Raw genomic sequence first — 19,340 nt, forward strand, 5'->3', positions numbered from 1 at the left:
TGGATTTATTTGAGTATAATATAATTTTAAAATATGCTTATTAATTCAGTCTTAAAACACGTCATTCCTTGCTCATGCACTTCATATGTCCTTATTTGTTTGCATCATCCTGCTTTTTTCAACTGCTAAAGAGGCTCTTGCATTGCTAATGACAAACAGGACTTGTATCTGCCTAATTTTACTGAATATAATTGCTTGAAAATGACACAAAACAAAGGATGGTTTTGTAATGAAGACCTGTTCCCATGGCAAAAGAACTTGGTGAATAGAAAGGCAAAGACGAATTCCAATCCAATAAGGATTTTTTTTGCATAGTGCTGCAATATTTTAATTGAAAGCACCTAGGGTTATTTCAAAATAAAGATTCAAGGTAAAAGGTAAAATCCTTCAACACTATATCTTAATTTAAAATGACAATTTGGAAGTTAAGCAATATATTCAACATTATTGTTTAACGAATTACATCTGGCTACATCCAGACTAAATGCAGTCATAATTTTATTTCTATTCTTTGTTGAACTGGCAAGAAATACTGCTTCCAGCATCAAAAATTGAAGTAGAGTTGGGAAACAATGTCTGGAGAGTTGGAAAGGGTTATGTATAATAGTAAGGGAATAGTGGACATTTTACCATTAATTCCCAACCTCTCTTGCCTATATTCTTGCTCAATGAATTTTAATTTAAAATTAATAATTACTTGTAATTTAGGGTTCCATTTTACAGCACGCTATTTCATTAATGAAGCCACACAAGTATGAGTAATAGGATTTGGTATTTTAAAATCTAATAAAAATGTTAAGTGCATGACATTTTGTTGGTCTCATTTTATTTTGATAGCAGTGCTTTATGTAAAGTAGATCATTGTCCAGAGCTGTGGGCATGTACTGTATGTGGGAAAGCAATCAAAGGGTTTTCAGATATGAAGAGCCAAAACTCATTGCTTGTCTGTCAATTTATCTTGTAAGTAGAAAGGAACCACTTCAGTTCCAAAACATTTTGTGGACTTTTTGACAATGGCTGGTTTGTCTTAATATTTCTGTTCATCCATCCATTTTTCTAACCACTTCTTCCCATTCAGGCTGGGAGCCTATCCCAGCAAGCAACAGGTGCGAGGTAGTTTACACCCTGGACAGCGAACAAGTCCACTGCAGGGCAGACAGGCACAAACACAGACATGCACACGGGCCGGTTTTCCCAGAAGCCAATGAACCTACCAGTATGTTTTTGGACAGGGTGGAAACCAGAGCACCCATCACCCACAACTCCACAAAGACAGCACCCCACGTCTAAGCACTACAGAGCAACAATGCCACCGTGCCAGTCTGGCTTAATGTTTATTGAAAGAAAATGACATTTTTCGTATTTCTCAGTCATCTGACACAGTGTTTTCCTAAGAACGCAGAAAAGATTCTGTAATCTATAATCTTGATTGTCTATGCAAGAACCCACAGTTCACCTTTAGCAAATAATTTTACAATCCCCATTAATCTTCTTATCCCAAGTAAAACTAAAATAAACACTGTCCTTACATTATAATGTTGGTTTAAATTTCATTCACTTACAACACAGGATTTCTTTTTTCTGTTTACATTAAAAAATAATGATTGTGGTTTGAAAGTTGAACTTAGTAAAGGATAGCGTATGATTTTTGAATTGATGCATTGATGCCTTTTAGAAAAATAAACTTTACTTTTTAATATTTAAAAACTAATTAAAAGGTTTAGTGCATAGCATTTTGTTGGTCTCATTATATTTTGATAGCAGTGCATTGCTTGTATCAGTGTTACACCTAACTATTGCAGCATTAGTTTTAGTTCATATGGATGCAGAACAGAGGTGAACAGGGATGATGATGATAACTTAGAATCACCCAGAAAAGCAGTTTAGCGGTTCATTATTAATTGCACTTTTTAGTACATAAAATGAGGGATTTGTGAAATATTGCCCATACAGTACCCTTACAAATATTTTTACATGGCAAATGTGAGATCAATGTACTTTTTGTATACAGAAATGTGATATTATCTAGCAACACATTAATTTTACATGACTCACTGTATAATTCCTTGCCTTTGATCTAGGGAAGAGGCAAAAGTGTTTTAAAATGAGTATATACTATATTTGAAAAGATCATCTAGTATACATACATGACAAACTGAAGGCAAGTTGAAAAGTTTAAAAACCAATAGCCAGAATATTTTATGGAGAAATACGTTGAGATAAATTGTTAAAATATCAGGTTTTATACAACACTGCCCTCTTATGGGAGAACATATTACTACAGATTAGATTAAAATCTTTTTGTTGCCATAGTCAAATACTGGACGTTTCACTCCCTTTCAGTGCAGGTTTTTGAAAGAGCCAACTATTGCATTATAAATTGTAATTAATTTGTATTATGCTAATCAAAAAGGAGATGTTTGTACACAGATCTTGGACTGCTATGGATTGAAAAGTCTGGTATTTGACAAACCTGACCTGTACTAACAGTGGAACTGCTAGCTTTTTGCATAATTGTGATTTAGAATCACATCTTTACATCTGTCATGTTTCAGAACAAATAATTGAAAACAAAGGCCGAATAAACAGGCTACTGAGCAGGACTAGAAACGTACTGGAGATCTGGAAGATCTGAACAACACATGGTGAAGCCCTGCTAAACATCACAGAAGTAATTTAGGGCTCAATGGCATGATGAATAGAACGTAAGAGTGGAAACTGTCCAGATATGCCTTAGATAGTTAGTAGAGGAACATAATATTGTAGTAGTCTCTATTTCCCCACGCTCGCCAGATGTTTCACAGGGAGAAACGCTGGGGCCGGAGCAGCTGACACTGTAACTGGAAGGTGCTGTACTTCCTGGAGGGGCAATGAGGGTAAAAGCAAGTGTTTGCTCCAGAAATCCTCTGGAGGCTCAGTAGTTCACAGGTACTCAGCTATGTATTTAATTAGGGCATCAAACGTTTGGTTCTCAACACACCATTGTGTTTTGTGTGTCAGTAACTTTTCATGACAGTGGCGTCAGCAGCAGGACGTATTGCGGGTGTACAGAGGCGGAAGAGCACAAGGTACTGGAGGCAGAAGGAAAGATTAAGATTACTGTATTGGCCCTATACAATTTCTTGCATTAGGAATTTATCTTTTCACATACCCCAGCTTGCTCTCCATGAGACACACAGGCACACAGACAGAGAGAGAGAAACTTGAGGTCAGAGCACAGGGTCAGCCATTTATTTAGCACCCCTGGAGTAGTTGGGGGTAAGGGCCTTGCTCAGGGGCCCAATAGAATAGGATTCCTCTGCCAGCAGCGGGATTTGAACCAGCAACCTTCCAGTCATAGGCGCAGATTCTTAGCCACAGTGCCACCAATCTGCTCTGGAAATAGCGGAGGAGACCGATGTTTGCCACAGCAGCCAGGCCGCGACAGCCTCATCTCTATGTGCCTCTGTGGCTGCCCGAAAATGACTGTTTGGTGCCTTGTGTGTGAGTGAAGGATCTGCTGCTCTGTCACCTGACCAAAGGCAGGAAGCCAATTGGTCGGGTGACTCTTTAAAAAAGAAAGCAGGAAGAGGAAGTTGACAGGGTCAGTCAATGGATATCTGCTGTCTAAAAGTAAGAACACAGAAACCCTGTTTGTGTTTGTGTTTGTGTTTGTGTTTGTGTTTGTGTTTGTGTTTGTGTTTGTGTTTGTGTTTGTGTTTGTGTTTGTGTTTGTGTTTGTGTTTGTGTTTGTGTTTGTGTTTGTGTTTGTGTTTGTGTTTGTGTTTGTGTTTGTGTGTTTGCTCCACTCACCAGAGGAGAAGGACTTATCACGGAACTGTGAGTTTGTGAACACTTTGAAATGTGATGTCTCTCTGAGAGGGAGGGACTGTTTTGAGGACAGTCCGGGAGAGACTTTGTTGTTTGTTCAGAAGACAGAAAGCAGGGTAGCTGCTCGGCCGTGATACTGTAGGGAGGGACTTTGTGAAGACATTCAGGCAGAAGCTCAAAGAAGAGCTTAGGCTTTTGATTTGGTTGTGGTGTATGCCACAGGGGGGAGGTTTTATGGAGGGGGCCTGGCCACAAGAAGATTCTGGGCCTTGGGCGACTGCTGAAGAACCTGCGGCCCAGGTCCTGCTGGAGGTGAAGGGCTTTGGTGTTGTATAATGGTTCAGAACCACAGGGCTTCCCCTGAGACATTATCAACAGCTAGATGCTGGGAAGCGTCTCACCTTTCACTGTGGCACTTCCTTGTAGCCTGGAGCAATCCCTCTTAGGAAGAGGATCTTCCGGTATGGATGGCTTTCATGCGAGGACTGATACCGATGGAGTTGCACCAACAGGTACTTGCATTGGATACTTAGAGTTAGCAACTGTTGGAGAGGATAGAGGCCGTTTGTTTACATGCTGAAAGTGTCGGCTCTGGAATAATTAATGTTTGTGGGCTGAATACACAATCAGTAAATCTGAAATTTTCATTTCTGAAATCGTGTTAGCAGATGTTACTATAAATTGATGGTGTTTGACACCATCATGAGCGCTTATAGAGAAAATATACCAAGCTCTTACTGCATTTCATAGTCTCTTATAAGGCGGGATCAAATCATTTGAACAGAATTGTACTTTGAAGGCAAGGTACATTCAGAGGTAATTGAGGGTAATTTTAATAGCTCAGTAACTACACTTCATTCATTTTTGCATTCATTAAAAATGGTTGCATTTTAAGGTTGCAGGTCATCACAGGACATTCTTTGTCTTGCTCTCACAGCGTTGGATTAAATTTTAAACAGAACATTGGATTTGTGTTTACCACAGCCTTTCATACAAAAGAGGACAGAGAAAACAAATGATAACTGGCGCGTAACAGTACAAAAGCTCTCTGGGAGTTGTAGTTTATAACCAATGCTTGCCTGATAGAATAAGATAATAGAGAGGGAATTCTATCGCACAATATACAGTATGAGTGCTGACAACTTGTTGCAACAATAATTCAGAATTACAATGCAACAGTCTGATAACAGATATACCATTCTGGATTATAAATGATTCTTTTACTGTTATGTATTTTGTTACTGAATTGTAGGAGTTTAGTTTGTTGAGAATCTTTTTTAACTTCCGTTCCAGTCAAAAAAAAAGGAAACTCCAATCACTGTCAACTTAGATGAAGCCTTACTTTTTTTACTGTCATTTGAAGTGTTCTCTTGATGAAACATCCTACACGTGTCTGATTAAACACTCTGAGTATTTGCTGTGAAGAGTATTTGCTGGTCTTTTTTATTTGTAAACTCTGAGTTCTTTGGGGTTAAGCTTACTCTATGACAATATTCCATAAAACATCCAAGACATTTTTCAATACATATCACTTTTTTTCAGGCCTGTCTGTATCAGTCACACTCTTCAGGATCCACAAGTTCAATCTGTAAGATAATATGAATTTGTATCCTAGGCATTGATACACGTTTCCTATCTCTGTGCCTTACAACAATGTTGTTTCTGATGAGTTTTCTTTGCTTGATGCATTTTGGTGTAACAGGTGTAGCAGAAACAGAACCAAGTGTAACCCTAATCTCTCAATTTAATAATGTTGTTTTTTTTTTGCATGTCATTAACTTGGTATGTTTAGTTAGGTTATGGGAGATTATGTTAATACCAAACCAGCAATTTTGCATCAAGGCACTGTTTCCACAGACATGGATAGAAAGTAAGTAGGAAAATAGAGTACATTTTCCAAATGTATCTTGTGAGTTTAGACATAATTCATTAAATTTCTCTCACATAAAGCAAAAAGTTCCATGTGTATTGTTGGGTGTTGGGGATATCTACAGTACATGTTTACATATTTCCATTAAAGTACAGTACCCTGTTCTGTAAAGCCAAACGATGGGCAGCCATGAAAGTATTTGTACCAGCTGTCCCCTTATCTTAATTTGTCACTTGAGGCTGGCAAAGTGGTCAAAGATCCAGGTGACCGACTGCAGATATATCATTGAGTTGGTCTTCATGGAGGACAAAATATAGGACAAATAGGCCCTTAAGACAAGAAAGAAGGAGCATATGGAAACAGAAAGGGTGTGCAGATGAAGAAGAAGAATTAAAACAGAAGCAATTAGTGCTGTGTGAGTTTCTTCTTTTAAACACTGGAACTACATACTGTAGATTTGAGCACCTGAAAGCAATAATTCTTATTTTGTAATTTTAGCCTTCCCTTTTTCAGGTATTTTGCCCTGTAACTCACTGCAGGGCTAGACAGCTACATCTAGTCACTTTTCATCAAAGCTGTTGTACCTAAGCTCTAGCCACAGTAATTAACATGTACTGTAGGTTGCACCTCCAGTGCTTGAGGGCTCCAGTGCATTCAGGTTTTCATTCTGTCCAAGTTCTTTTACAAGCAAAGCTTTGCTGTTTTTCCCCTGGCTGAAAAGGATGATAGTATAGTGAATATTTGTTCTTTCAGTACTAATGTGGAACAGGCACCACCAGACCTAAGCCATTCTTTCAAAATCATGACTAGGCAGGAGGAGAAGAGTGACTTCAGAGGCAGAGAGCTGGGGACCCTGTCCTCCAGGAATCTGGTACAGATAACTAGGCTTCTGCCTAAGAGATTTAAGATAAAGGGAAAAGCAGAAGAATCTGACATGCTTCAAGAAGTGGAGCACCTAGTACAGATGACAAGCTGAAATGAATGGCTGCTCTGCAGAAGGTCAGAGACACAACAGCTAGGTTCATTCTGAAAATGTTCTGCTCCTGCCAGGATGAAATAGCAAAATATATGCTGTCCATCAGTAAGGTGACTAGATAACAAGAGTGGGGAAAAAAATCTGTCTGACAATAGGGTCAAGTAAAAGTGATTTTGTTTCTATTATTGTTATACTATACTAAAGATTTTTTTTTATGCATGATCTCCAGACCCTCCCTCGATGCAAAGCTGTGGTGCACACTAGCGTTCACCATGGTAGCCAGCCATTCACCCGTCACTCACGGTGACTCATGGCAACGTGTTCCGACAGGAAATCTGCACCATCTGTGAGCACTTTTCATCTATGCCCATATCAGGTGGTTCAGGATACTTAAAGATGGCTCTAACATTGCTCAGGACTCTGGTATAGAATCAAGCCCTGTGTAAGTCTCTTGTTCTCTCTCTCATTCTCTTGCCAGCTTTGCCCTGACTTTCTCTTGGATTGCTCTTGGTGCTTTGTACAGTTCTCCCCGGCTTTTAGTTTATGCCACTGGACTGTTTTTCCCTGTATGTTTGACCATGTGCCCAGCCTGCTACAGCACCACGCCCTGGTTCTCTCAGCTCAGTCTCGCCCAGTGCATGGGTTCACCATACAAAACCAAACTGATGCCCGTGCAACTTTTTAAAATGAGGAAAATTATTAGTTAGGTGTAAGCTATAATGGTATAAATACTCTGTATGTAATTGGGAATTGGATATAAAATTGCAAACACTGTAAATGTAGTATAAACTACTTTAATATTATTATTATTATTCCTCTAAGCTAGTGCAAAACAAAGTTGAATTAATATGATTTTGTTGCCACAGAGCATGGAAAACAATTTAAAGATTAATAATGGATTTTCATTCTGTGTGTTCTCAGATTATTCCTCAAGAGTAATTTTCTTAATTGTAGGTATATATCTTTTCATGAACTTTATTTGCACACTTTAATAAATGTCCCCCAAAGTGGAAATCTAGAACTGCTTTATTGTTTATTGGATATTAAAGAGTTCTTTATTATAGTAGCCTGTACGTTAACAATACTATTTCTGTAGATACATTTATGAAACTTTAATAGAAGAGAAAAGTACTGTATCTGGTTCCACTTACCCTTGCCCTTGAAACCACTCTTTTTCACTGGAACATTCAGAATTCACTGTTTTAATTGCTTTATTGTGGATTGAAATAACAGAACAGTAATAAATGGTAGACTGACATACAGTACAAGTGTTGATGACCCTTTTAAACAGCAGAGGGCAATGTAACATAAAGAATGTAGAGTATGCAAATCATCACTGGACTCTGCACAAGATTAAGACATACATATCATAGTCAGAGCTATATTTATGCTCTATATTTAATCAGACCTATTTTAGGTGATGCTGAATATAAGATTTCCATTGTTAAATAGCTCTTCTGCAGTTGTTAATATTATAATACCCCAATATAGAAGACTTAAAACCTTACACATTAAAGAAATGAAATTTCACTCAATTAAGTACTGAAGTTTGCCTTTTTCCTATTTGTATTGTGCTATATGACAGTTATGAGTCACTTTGCTTTAGCTCTATCATCTGACTTTTAAAACTTTTAAAGTGCAAAATTGCCTTTTGTAACTTTTGTAGCAGTTAAAATTGTGTTTAACGTGAAAGCATACATGTATGCATGTTTCTGGGACCTACATTATTAATTGCCAGGTTCTCACCTTTAAACATCACAATTGACTTTTCGAAATTGAGGTCCAAGACTAGGGGAAACGTATGTTTAAAAGAGCATCCTATAAATCAAATATATGAGATGTATCTACCCTAGTATTATGTATCAAACATTGGAATGTAATTATCCTTAACCACTTAGAAATTGTTTTTCAAGTGTTTGGAGCAGTTTAAAGTTTTATATTTATGTATTTCTTTAAAACATTTTTTAAAGTTACATATTTTAAATTATTTCCTTTTTCCAGTTTGACACAATAAAAATAATTAATAAACATAAATGCTATTGATTAGTACTGTAATTGTCATATCGTCTTTATGTGACATGTCTTACCAGAGGTACATGTAGCATGCTCCCTTTGAGTCAAATATAAGTGGCAAACAATCTTAGGATGTTGAAGGTTGAGGAGTTCATATTAAAAAAAAAAAGGATATGCATCCTTTATTCTACATAGAATTCAGAAAAATGGATAAAATGGCTGCATTGTTAGACATTGAATGGACAAACATGGTGTGTGTGGTGGTGTTTGTGACCATCTATTTATGTATTTGATCATCACAATGTTATGACTTTGTCCTGATTTCCAGGAACCTCAATTATCCAAACTACGGGCCAAAACTTAAACGATTTCCTCCATCCTTTGTTCTCTTACAAGAAGTACACAGAAAATCAGTTAAAAGGAATTCACTACCCTGCCAATTCATTACACCAAAAATCTAACTGGCCAGTTCACTTGCCTTGCATTTTTATTTTGGCGTATGAAGGCAAGAGATTGTCCAGGCATGGGATTAGTTTTTAACCCCTATCGTACATGTTGCATCTCCGTCTGCTGTGTGTGGTACAGTTCGTCCACTTGTTGCATTTTTAATTTCAGCCTGCTTGGTTCAGCACGAATGTTGATCATATTTAGCAGTTACTGTATTAACAGTTCTGCTCACTGATAAACACATCCAGTAAATGGCATCTATATAATCGGATATATTTTATTTCTAGTTAGGAACCCTGGGCATCAGCATGTTTCTCTGGAGGACAGGGAGACCTCAAAACAGGAGAACAATCGGAACACCAAATGCATTGCATCATTGTATGAGAATCCTGGTTATTCTCTTGACCTGCTTTGGTCACTTTGATGTGCTGTACTGTATTATGAAATATCATCTCTCAAAACGCTAATTTAAAAGGTGTTGACTAGTGGAAGGTACATTCAGCCTGTTTCAAAATGTATCAATTTATAGAGTTAGTTACACGTGGGATCTTGTCTTATTGATTTAAAATAGGAAAGTGTGCTCAGGCTTGTCTGAACACACACATTAAAATGATAACATTCTCACCCATAACACCAGTCCTATAAAGTTCTTCTCAAGCAGCTCCTATCAGTTTTTATTGGAAACTTCACAGGCAGCTAGTCTGCTAAATCCTTTTTTGTTAATCACTTTTCAGGTTTTACCCTTTAATTTCATTCACAGTAATTTAAAATTAATCAAAAAGCTGTTTTAAACTGGGAATATTACCACTATCTAAAACCTCTCACCTACCTGAAATTTACCTGTATCTTCATGCTGAAATCACAAATCGGTGATGTTTACAGCATTGTTATGCAGATACATTATGCAGAAGACCTTTTGACTTTTAACATGAAGATATTGTACTCCTTAATTTTGACATTCAGTGAAACGGAGTAACTTACTTGCTGAAAAAGGTTAAGAACATACAGTAAGAACAAGATCAAAGCAGACCAGTCCATTGACTGATCCAGTAACTGGTTTCTAAAGATTCCCAATGATTTAATGGGTGAAATATCAAATGGTAATAAGCTCAGAAATCCACATCGATGTCACTCATTCTTATTTCCCAAATGAGAATTAAGTTAAATAATAAAGCAATACTCCCTTTTCAGGGGTATCCTGCAATTAGCAACATGGAACAGATGGAGCTGTCAAAGTAGACATTGAGCTACAGAACAATTAAGTATGTGGTCAAAAAACTACAGATTATTCACACACGAAGTCTGTAATACCACGTTTTGTAGCATTTGTTTTCCTGTCTATACCACATAAAATAACATATAAGGTTTATTTTTGTTTTATACAAACATAAAACACTGTATAAGGTTTTTTTTCCATTGGTCATGGTTTGATTATTCTTCTAGAATCACAACCGACAAATGTGATCTCTGTGCAGCTGCAGAAGTACCAGGAAGCTAAATTTATTTAATTCACAAGAAAACCATGTCTATACTCACATCTGTAACAGTAACTTGAGTGTTTAAGCTTTACATGTGTTGCAATGAATGACTGAGCACAATATGATCATCCCTTGTGTACATTTGTGTGAACTTAATTTAGGTAGAGGTACAGTACAGTAGGATTTCAGAACACTGCAGTGCAAGACAAATAATGTTGTGTTACAGTAAATCCTTTAAATTTACACTGACCTGTCAGATTACATTACAAGAGTACAGGTTTAAAGAGGGTTTATATTTCTGCTTCTTTAAACAGATGAATATAATTATAAAAACCCACAACAAAAACTATGGACTCATTGGTTCCAGTTATGTAAAATATACTTAAAGAACAATCATTTATACTGAAGCATGTAGCACAATTTCTAATAATCCATATAGCCAAATATGTACAACACTAAGAAACAGATACAAAACATTTTCTCACATACTGTATATCCTTTTCCAGTTCAAGACATGGAATACATTATTCAGGTTTAATGATGTTAAAATAAGTTTTATTCTGAAAACATAAACCTTCATGCCACATCCTCATTTTTCTTCTACAAATTTAGTAGACAAACTGTAGTGTATCAGCACAAAATCTCTTTCAGTTCTTCCCGCTAATTTGAGATGTTTCAAGCCATCAATATTATCATAGAAACACACCTCCCTGTTAAGCAATAGAGTGGAAGTGTGCATCCCACTGGCATTTTAAGAGTAGGCCTACATTACCATAAGTTTCTCAAAAAAGAAACATCAAACAAAATGAAAAAAAAACATTATTAAATAGATCTTTCAAAATGCTTTATGTACAATTAACACTAATATATTAAGAGACTAAAATGATATAGAATAACATCTGTACACCAACTGACAAGACGGAGAGTTTACTCACAATATTAAATGAAATGCAAGTTTGCAAGTAACATTCAAGCCGTCAAAAATAATATGGTATAATTCTACATTTAAATTGAACTATTTAAAAAAAAATAGCTTTAAGTTGCAAATGGTTGCCAACATGCACTTCAAACGCAACACAATTTCACAAAGAAAAAACACCTTAACAAGACTTGTGCCTTAAGAACTCTCAAGTAGTGAAAGTTACTGACAACAGCTAAAAGGATTTTTATTAATTCCTATTTTTATGGCAAACAGTATGGCCTAATACATTTTTTGAAAACTGACATTTTGTAATATACAACAGTGATGATACATATTTTGAAATGTTAGTACAGTGCTAATAAATGGCACTGCATGCACACAAATGTGGCATGTCTAGACACTGTATATACTGTACTTCCGAGGTAACATTGAAAAAACGACTTTGTGGTTATGGCTAGCTTTGAAGATTCTGAGAACTTTTTTGCAGGATTTCCAATTGACAGGAACCGGTTTGTCAGGTACTATCCTGGGTAGGACCTTTTTGCTCCCAAATTAAGGCACAGTGCCTAAAACTAGTTTCTAGGCTTCTATTTTAATAGCACTGTAAGACATTGTAAGCATAAAGACAATAAAATTACAACAATTCAGCTTTGAAAAATGACCAATGTACAGTATGTGATTAGAAACCATTCTGAAAATAACAGGTTATGTATTCCTTGCTTTGTTAGGAGTCTAATTTTTAGTCAGACATGGATCTTGGACCATTTGAACCATAACTCAATTCAAAGCTACTAAACTGTAATACCTAGTTGAGGCTACAAGGATTTCAAGATTAGGACAAACATGAACACTGGAAAAACATTGTTTCAATACCCCGATGATTCATCAACACTGGTTGGTCTGGTGTGCTACTTTACATGAAAACAGTGGACACAAGCACTATGAGGTGTAAAGGTCTTCATGATTCAAAAACAGTACCTTTGATTACATAAAGAAGCCCCCACCACACAAAGCAATGTATTTTTCATCTACTATTTCACTGGAGAAAGTCCAGACATGAGACTGAAAATCTTGTGCTATAAAATCTCCTTTCCTATGTTGTCTCTCCTAAGCCAATATCGACAGTTCTTCGCATCTGAAGATGGCTTCTGTGGCCAGAACCAACAACTGCCTTTTGGAGCCATCTTCCTCCTGCAGGTACGGTCCTCCTGAAGCGCTTACTTTACCGAAGACAGAAATGTGATGCCACGTATGCATATATTTATATGCCTATTTCAAACAAAAGTCAATGGTTTCGTAACGCCATGCTCGAGTATTCTCCCTGTTGGGATAAAAGAAGGTTGGGACAAGTGAAGCAAAGGGCTGGCTGCCGATTTGCAGTCTTAGATACATGCTTACAGAACTTTGTTCAAGAAGAAAATGATGTTAAAAAAAACAGTTGCATATTGTATTCAATAAGCTGGCTTGTGCTCGGCCCGCAAGTTAGGTTAACCTTCTTCTTCATTGTCATCCTCAATTGTTTCTTCGAAAATTTTATCAGGAAGTCTGAAACACTCTTCAAAAAAGTTCACGATCGATTGGTACAGGTGCTGCTTTATCCCATTGCTATGAATGTAATGTCCTTCATCTGGATAGATCTGAAAGGGGAAGAAAGGTTTGATGCTGATTAGAGAATGAGCACATACTGTGTACAGGATTTGCTTTTCATTCCTTGCCTAATCTAATGATTCAAAACAAATATCGAAAGAGCTTCATCAGAGGTATGCTTAAATTAATGTCCTAATAAATGTGAAAGGTACTGGTTGCATTAAGAACATGCGTAGATTATTCTTTCTGGGTTGAGGTTTTTTTTTAGAAAATGCCAAAGAGCTTGCAGTAAATGCAAATCTGTATTCAAATGGCTTAAAAATATTCCCTGCCAAAAAGTTAATTCAATAATAAGAATTGAAGTCGTCTGCAGGTTTTAGTCTAGTGACAAAAGCTGCTTAATATAATATGCTGTACACAATACACAGTATTAACCTTTTTCAAAAATTAATTTATTTTCTGAACGTAGATTTTTGCAAACGACTGTGTTCTAGTGTTAGAATGAGACAATAATTAATTAGGAACCTGTAATTAAGAACCTGCAATTTTTTTGGATAACACAATATTTTGCCATGTTACAATATGTCTTCAAATTGTTGCAGTATTAAACCATTTCCCCTTAAATGCAGGGAGAAATCTGCTTTAAATACAATAGGGCATTATTAATATTTCCATCATGCAACACACATCTTTATTAAAAACACAAGTCGGAAGGAGATCTTAGACCAAAAATATATTTTTGTGAAAAGGTGACAGAAAGATTTGTGGACATCCTTTTCTATAGCAGCTGTAGTTTCAAGGTTAAAGCATACTGTAGATGTCATTATAGTTTTAAAAATGCATTGTTCAAAGTTTGTACTTGTCCTATATTGTTGAGAATATTAGTGAAATATAAAATGAGAACATTGTATGTTTGCAAGTTTACTGTGCAAGAGAGAAACGGAACAGTGATTGAAGCAGCACTGTATCCTGAAGCTAAAACACCCTTTAGTTTTTCATTTATATTAAACACTCTACAGTAATGAACAAATGAACACAGAGTGAGACATGATACACCAGCAAACCATCATCTTAAGTAGTGTAAGTCATGTGGAGTAGGACAAGGAGGAGGAAAGGGAAACAAAAGGCTTGATATTCAACTTTCAAATCAGGAACAGAACATAGTGCACTTAACAGCAGTATCTCCCTTCATTTTGCTAAGGAGGCATACACTATGCCAGCTATTAATTTGCTGATGAGGATTATTACAGTAATTAAAACAAAAAACATCAAGCAATTAGGAAATCTAAGGAGTTTCTAAGATAAATCTTCAAAATATACACTTAAATGGAGGATTAAATATGCCCTATGTTTCTAACAAAATAATCCAATTAAAAGAAAAAAGACATTCTAAGCAGTTTAATCTCTTGAATGCAAGCCACGTGACTTTTTTAAATGCTTTGTTCTTATAAAATTTCAAATTTAAACCTGTCAGACTTTAATCGAGCGTAGTTCCCAATCATCTTTAGTTTTTTTTTTCTTTCAGATAGACAGTGTTCTGTCAGTTCATTATTATCTGTGCCAGTAATACTATAGAGTTGTAACAGAGGAAATTGTTTTTAGTTGCTGTATTAAAAAACCATGAAATACAGTATATTAAGTCGACCCATTCATACACAGTATTTATGACAAACACATGGGATTTGTGACTTTTAACTGTTTCTGAAATTAATTTAAAATGACTATTTATAGGAAAATCTAAATTCCACTATTAATTAGATCATAAGAACAGTTATGAACAAGGCAAGGACTGCCTGATAGTTACTGTAGGAGTAAATTGATCCCAGGAGCAAACCCAATTGTTTTATGAAATAAGATAGGAGATTGGCTTAAACAACAAGGGTAGTTTGTTCCATACTCCCACAGCCCTTTGCGTAAAGGCATGTCCCCTATTGTTGGATTTAAATATACACTACTTCTGTGTAGTTTCCACTTGTGCCTAATGGTTTGTGTTGCACTGTTTACTTTGAAGAAACCTGCTGTGTTGACTTTGTCAAAATATGATTTTAATATATGAGTGAGAGATCTGTACTCAGGACTTTTTTGCATTTTACAAAGTTAACATTTATGCTTCATCAGGAAATAAAAAAAAATGTGTTCATTGAGTCAGTTACCTACAGTATAATAATTTACAGCAGGGTAATGGTGTCAAATCAAACGTGTGAGCAGGAAAATGATATTCTTTTTTGTAATACTAATGTGGGCTCTTTTTGAAGTCTAAGTATTATATAATAGGAATATTTTTTGCAGTAATAAGCAACAGAATAGAATAGCAAAACTGAAACTTGAATGAGATCAGAAAGTACTGTAGTCTAACATAAGCTTAAATGTGCATTGATTCCACACATTTTCACAGTACCTTTTCAGACAGTAACTAAGATGCTATACATAGAAACCTTAAGAAATATGAAAATAATTTGCTGAAAAACTTTGCTGACAATAAAGGCTGCACTTTAAACAGAAACATTTGCAGAAAACTACAATGGGAAAGAACAGAACATGAAATAAAGGGAAATGGAACAATTCAATTGAAGACATGAAATGTAGTCATGAGAATTGACCTTATTGACACAATCAGCTGTTTCTCACAAAAAAAACACAGTTAGCATACAAAGACATAAAAGACTCTTTACCTGAAGTGTGTAATTTGCCTTTACATTGATGAGCTGAGTAATGAACTCTGCTGTATGCTGGAAATGGACTTTTTCTGAGGAAAAAAAATAATTTCGCAATTAATTCAGAGTAATAAACTAATTTTAATCAGTTCCATTTAAGCTTTTAAAACATTGCAAGGTTTGAATAACTGATTTTTAAATTTGGAGCATGATTTTCTTTGTTTTCAGTTGGACCCATTTTATAATAACTTAATCAGCACTATTTTATTGTGCAGGACTTAATTATACAGCTTCTGTTGGTGTGCCTTTCCCTGGTATGTTTTGTAAGATTCTAAAAAAAATACTTTTTTAAAGGGTGAATAATGACACAAAGAAAAGGCGTTTTGCTTATTTTAATAATGATCACCAATGGACCTTATGAGGCAAAATATGCTATAAATATTACTCTTAGAACTAAGCTATTGGAAGTGAAAGCTGGACAAAATGAAGTGCTTCCTTTCTTTTCTCAACAAACACAACAAAGCTCTTAAAATAGAAAAAAATGAAACAGCTTTTCTATTTATTTCTTTGCTTTTAATTGCCTTATTTTCCACAATATGAGGGCAACAAATTATGCTGATCCCAGAGATTTTTAACAGCCTTATCAAAATCCTTAGAGTGGTTTGGAGCTGCTTTTTATCTTAAATTGATGCTCAATATAACGGAGCATTTAACTTTTTTTCTAAATAAAAAAAGTTTTTTTTGACATCAATTTTTAATTACTGCTAAGAATACAATAAACCAAAATTATTGTATGGAATTAAAATAATGAAATGTATAATTATTTTGTCAGTATTATTTTTTATTTTGCAGGTTTTCCACGCTTTGTAATGGTTTCTTTGAGAATAGTTACTACAAATTGCCCTCATTTCCACAGACTTTTCTCTGTGTAAGCAAAACTGAGTATCTTGTTCTGTATGTGCAGAATACATGACTTATTGACCTGCATTACTTATTTTATTTGGTATGGCAAATAAATGGAAATACTGTATATAACTAACAGAATTGAAAAAGAAATTTTAAAATATGGGCATGTAAAGAAAAAATACAATTCAACATATATTTTATTTCTCTCTAGTATCCAGTTTTAATGTGTTGCTGCTATTAAGCAACTATATCAGTTTATACATGGTTTAAAGCTGGTTTAAAGTCCCAGCATAAGTGTTTTCAGTTTGCCTTATTAGTGCTATAAATCACTTTTTTAACTGCCACTCACTCAGTACATCACATACTGTACCGGGCAGTTCTGTGACTTTCAATACAGTATACTGTTATTATTTGTACCTAAGGCATATTTTAAAATGATCAACAAAGGCTTTTTGTAAAGCAATTCTCTCTAAAGTTCATCAGTCTTTTTATTTTTATTAAAATGCTTTTAACTTACCATCAGCTGTTGGATGAATAATCAGAAACTTCTTGTTTGTTAATTGTGTTGCACGCGGTCCTAATTTTGCCATCTGCAAATAAATGATTTTTTTTTAAAAGTGGTAAAGTACATCATGGTACAGTATATTAATACAACATGCCTGAAATTACAAATGAAGAAAGTACCTCATATGCCATAGATTCACGCTCAGGCATTCCCAGATATCTTTCTGAAAATGCAGAGGCTGGAACAAAACAGCAGAAACAGTTATGATATACATTTGCTTGGTATTTGTTCAAATATTTTTTTTAGGGGAGACTTCTGTAGGCTTCACAGTTAACATAATTGTAAACTGATCATATATCTGACCATGATTTATTCTCTCCAAATCATTATGTGGTGTGTGCTTAATTTAATTGCTACCTAAATTGTGGCATTCTGACAGGCTTAAAGTCGGTAACAACGAACACATAAGAGTGATACGTCATCTGAGCAACACAGAGTCAACAGTCAATTTATAAAAAAAGAGGGATTATGAAAAAAGATGAACAAGATATATAATAACCTTTAATACTTTCGCCAGCTGTTACAGTAAACCCCAGCACTGGATCATGTTTGTGCAGTTTTACATTGCAGCATTTGAAATAATGTTTTTGAATATCCCAAGATGTACTTTATGCACTTTTGTGTAAGAAACTAAATGCAAATATTAGGAAAACAGGAATTTGTATAATACACCTGATCTTTACATTTAAATGTTCACATTCAGAATATTCTAAGCTTTAATGCACAAACCCATTGTTGATATGGATGAAAGCATGGAATGAAGCACGTGTTCTTTAATCTACTTTATCCAATTTATTGTCAGCGTATTTTTGTGGTAACCTGATTTTGCCTTTCTGCATACCTTGAAGAACGGATTTTTGAACTGTTACATTTTTTCAAAACATTTTCAACTGGATGCGACTGGTAGAAGCATTGTGGCACGTTTCCTTAAAGTGTAGAAATAAATTTGAAAGAATATTTTGACAGTGTTGCAGTGAGAGGTCATTTCCCAATGACTCAGCATGTTCTTCAACGAGAACTGAGAATCCAGGGACAAACTACTGACACTTTACAGCACATACAGTGATTTTCAATTTTGCCCTTTTTTATGCTGTAATAGACAGATGCTGATTCCCTTCCTTAATGTCACATACGCAGATACAATCGCCCGCTGCTGGCAGGAAAGTAATTAAGAGGAGACCCACTACTCTTGTCTCCTGTCACTGCTTTCTATGCTTCACCTATTGCTTTTCTTACAATTCATCCCTTCAAGGCCTCATGGTTTCTCTCAGTGCTGATAAGAATCTAGTATTGTCCTCACCATATAGTCTGAAGTCAGTAATGGGGGAAAGAACTGCTCCACATTTTAAAGATTCATCAGTGCTCAGAAGACGGCTGGTCAAATAACCTCCGTATACCTATAGAAAAAAAAACCATTAGGAACAAAACATTACCGTGGAACCACAGTAAATTAACAATCTATTAACAATTGGGACACTCCGATCTCTTATAATTCCACGAGTTTAGGTATGCTGCCTTGTATTTTTCGTTTTCCTCGCAAATGAATTCCTAAAAAAAAGATTTGTTTCCACTTTACTCTTTGTCAACAGTAAAAACTTACAGTGCAGTATGGAAAGGTTTATTTTGGTTCGCCTTTATGGTCCAAGGAAAGTGCTGCATGCAGAAAGCAAAGCTAGAGAATTCAAATATGATTTACTGGTGGGGCCAAATTTTGCAAGACATCCACCGTCACGAAGTACTGAGAGTCAAGGAATGTTCAACCGTGGTTGTAAGGTGAAACAGGAAAACAAGCAAAGAATAGGGTACCTTCATAAGATTTCAATTAGAGAAATACATGCTGACAGAACAACATCGATATAAGGCAGAGTTAAGAATTTCCATCAACTCAACAGAGTGTGAAAGTATTCTGCAAAGAAGGGTCTGGGAATGAGTATTTTTTAAGAAGAAAATAAGTAGCGGATAGTGAAAATGTACCTTCGGTAAGAAACTACAAAACACCCACTAGCAGTGATAACACACTGCTTACTATTGCTATCAGCTGTGATGAATATATACATTTGAAATATCATATCACCCACAATCCATAATTTGTTTCAAAAAGCCCGGGTCATG

General features: G+C 35.6%; 1 protein-coding gene and 1 long non-coding RNA gene across 8 annotated transcripts in view; one reads left to right on the plus strand and one right to left on the minus strand.

Annotated features, from left to right (window-relative positions):
- The window catches only part of LOC148657502 (uncharacterized), a 29,059-nt gene extending 20,868 nt beyond the window's left edge, over window positions 1–8,191 (plus strand). Inside the window, exons 1-3 of one of the 4 annotated variants that reach the window (XR_015940986.1) lie at window positions 3,496–4,322; window positions 5,607–5,680; window positions 6,886–8,191. This is a non-coding gene — a long non-coding RNA (uncharacterized LOC148657502). Of the gene's footprint in view, window positions 1–3,495; window positions 4,323–5,606; window positions 5,681–6,885 lie in introns of those variants that run through there. The other 3 variants (XR_015940984.1, XR_015940985.1, XR_015940983.1) reach the window with 3 other exon arrangements.
- A 2,409-nt stretch (window positions 8,192–10,600) lies between these two features.
- LOC148657503 (A-type potassium channel modulatory protein DPP6-like) overlaps window positions 10,601–19,340 on the minus strand; it is a 305,728-nt gene continuing 296,988 nt past the window's right edge. For all 4 annotated transcript variants that reach the window (XM_088643867.1, XM_088643869.1, XM_088643866.1 and 1 more), the window contains exons 22-26: window positions 18,529–18,625; window positions 17,348–17,406; window positions 17,181–17,253; window positions 15,776–15,849; window positions 10,601–13,153 (exon numbers count right to left, since the gene is read on the minus strand). In XM_088643867.1, coding sequence (XP_088499993.1) covers window positions 13,004–13,153; window positions 15,776–15,849; window positions 17,181–17,253; window positions 17,348–17,406; window positions 18,529–18,625 — 453 coding nt within the window. In that variant the 3' untranslated portion in view covers window positions 10,601–13,003. The remainder of the gene's footprint in view (window positions 13,154–15,775; window positions 15,850–17,180; window positions 17,254–17,347; window positions 17,407–18,528; window positions 18,626–19,340) is intronic.

The sequence above is a fragment of the Lepisosteus platostomus genome, chromosome 8 (assembly GCF_059453375.1).
Source record: "Lepisosteus platostomus isolate fLepPlt1 chromosome 8, fLepPlt1.hap1, whole genome shotgun sequence".
In the NCBI taxonomy this organism is placed as follows: domain Eukaryota; kingdom Metazoa; phylum Chordata; class Actinopteri; order Semionotiformes; family Lepisosteidae; genus Lepisosteus; species Lepisosteus platostomus.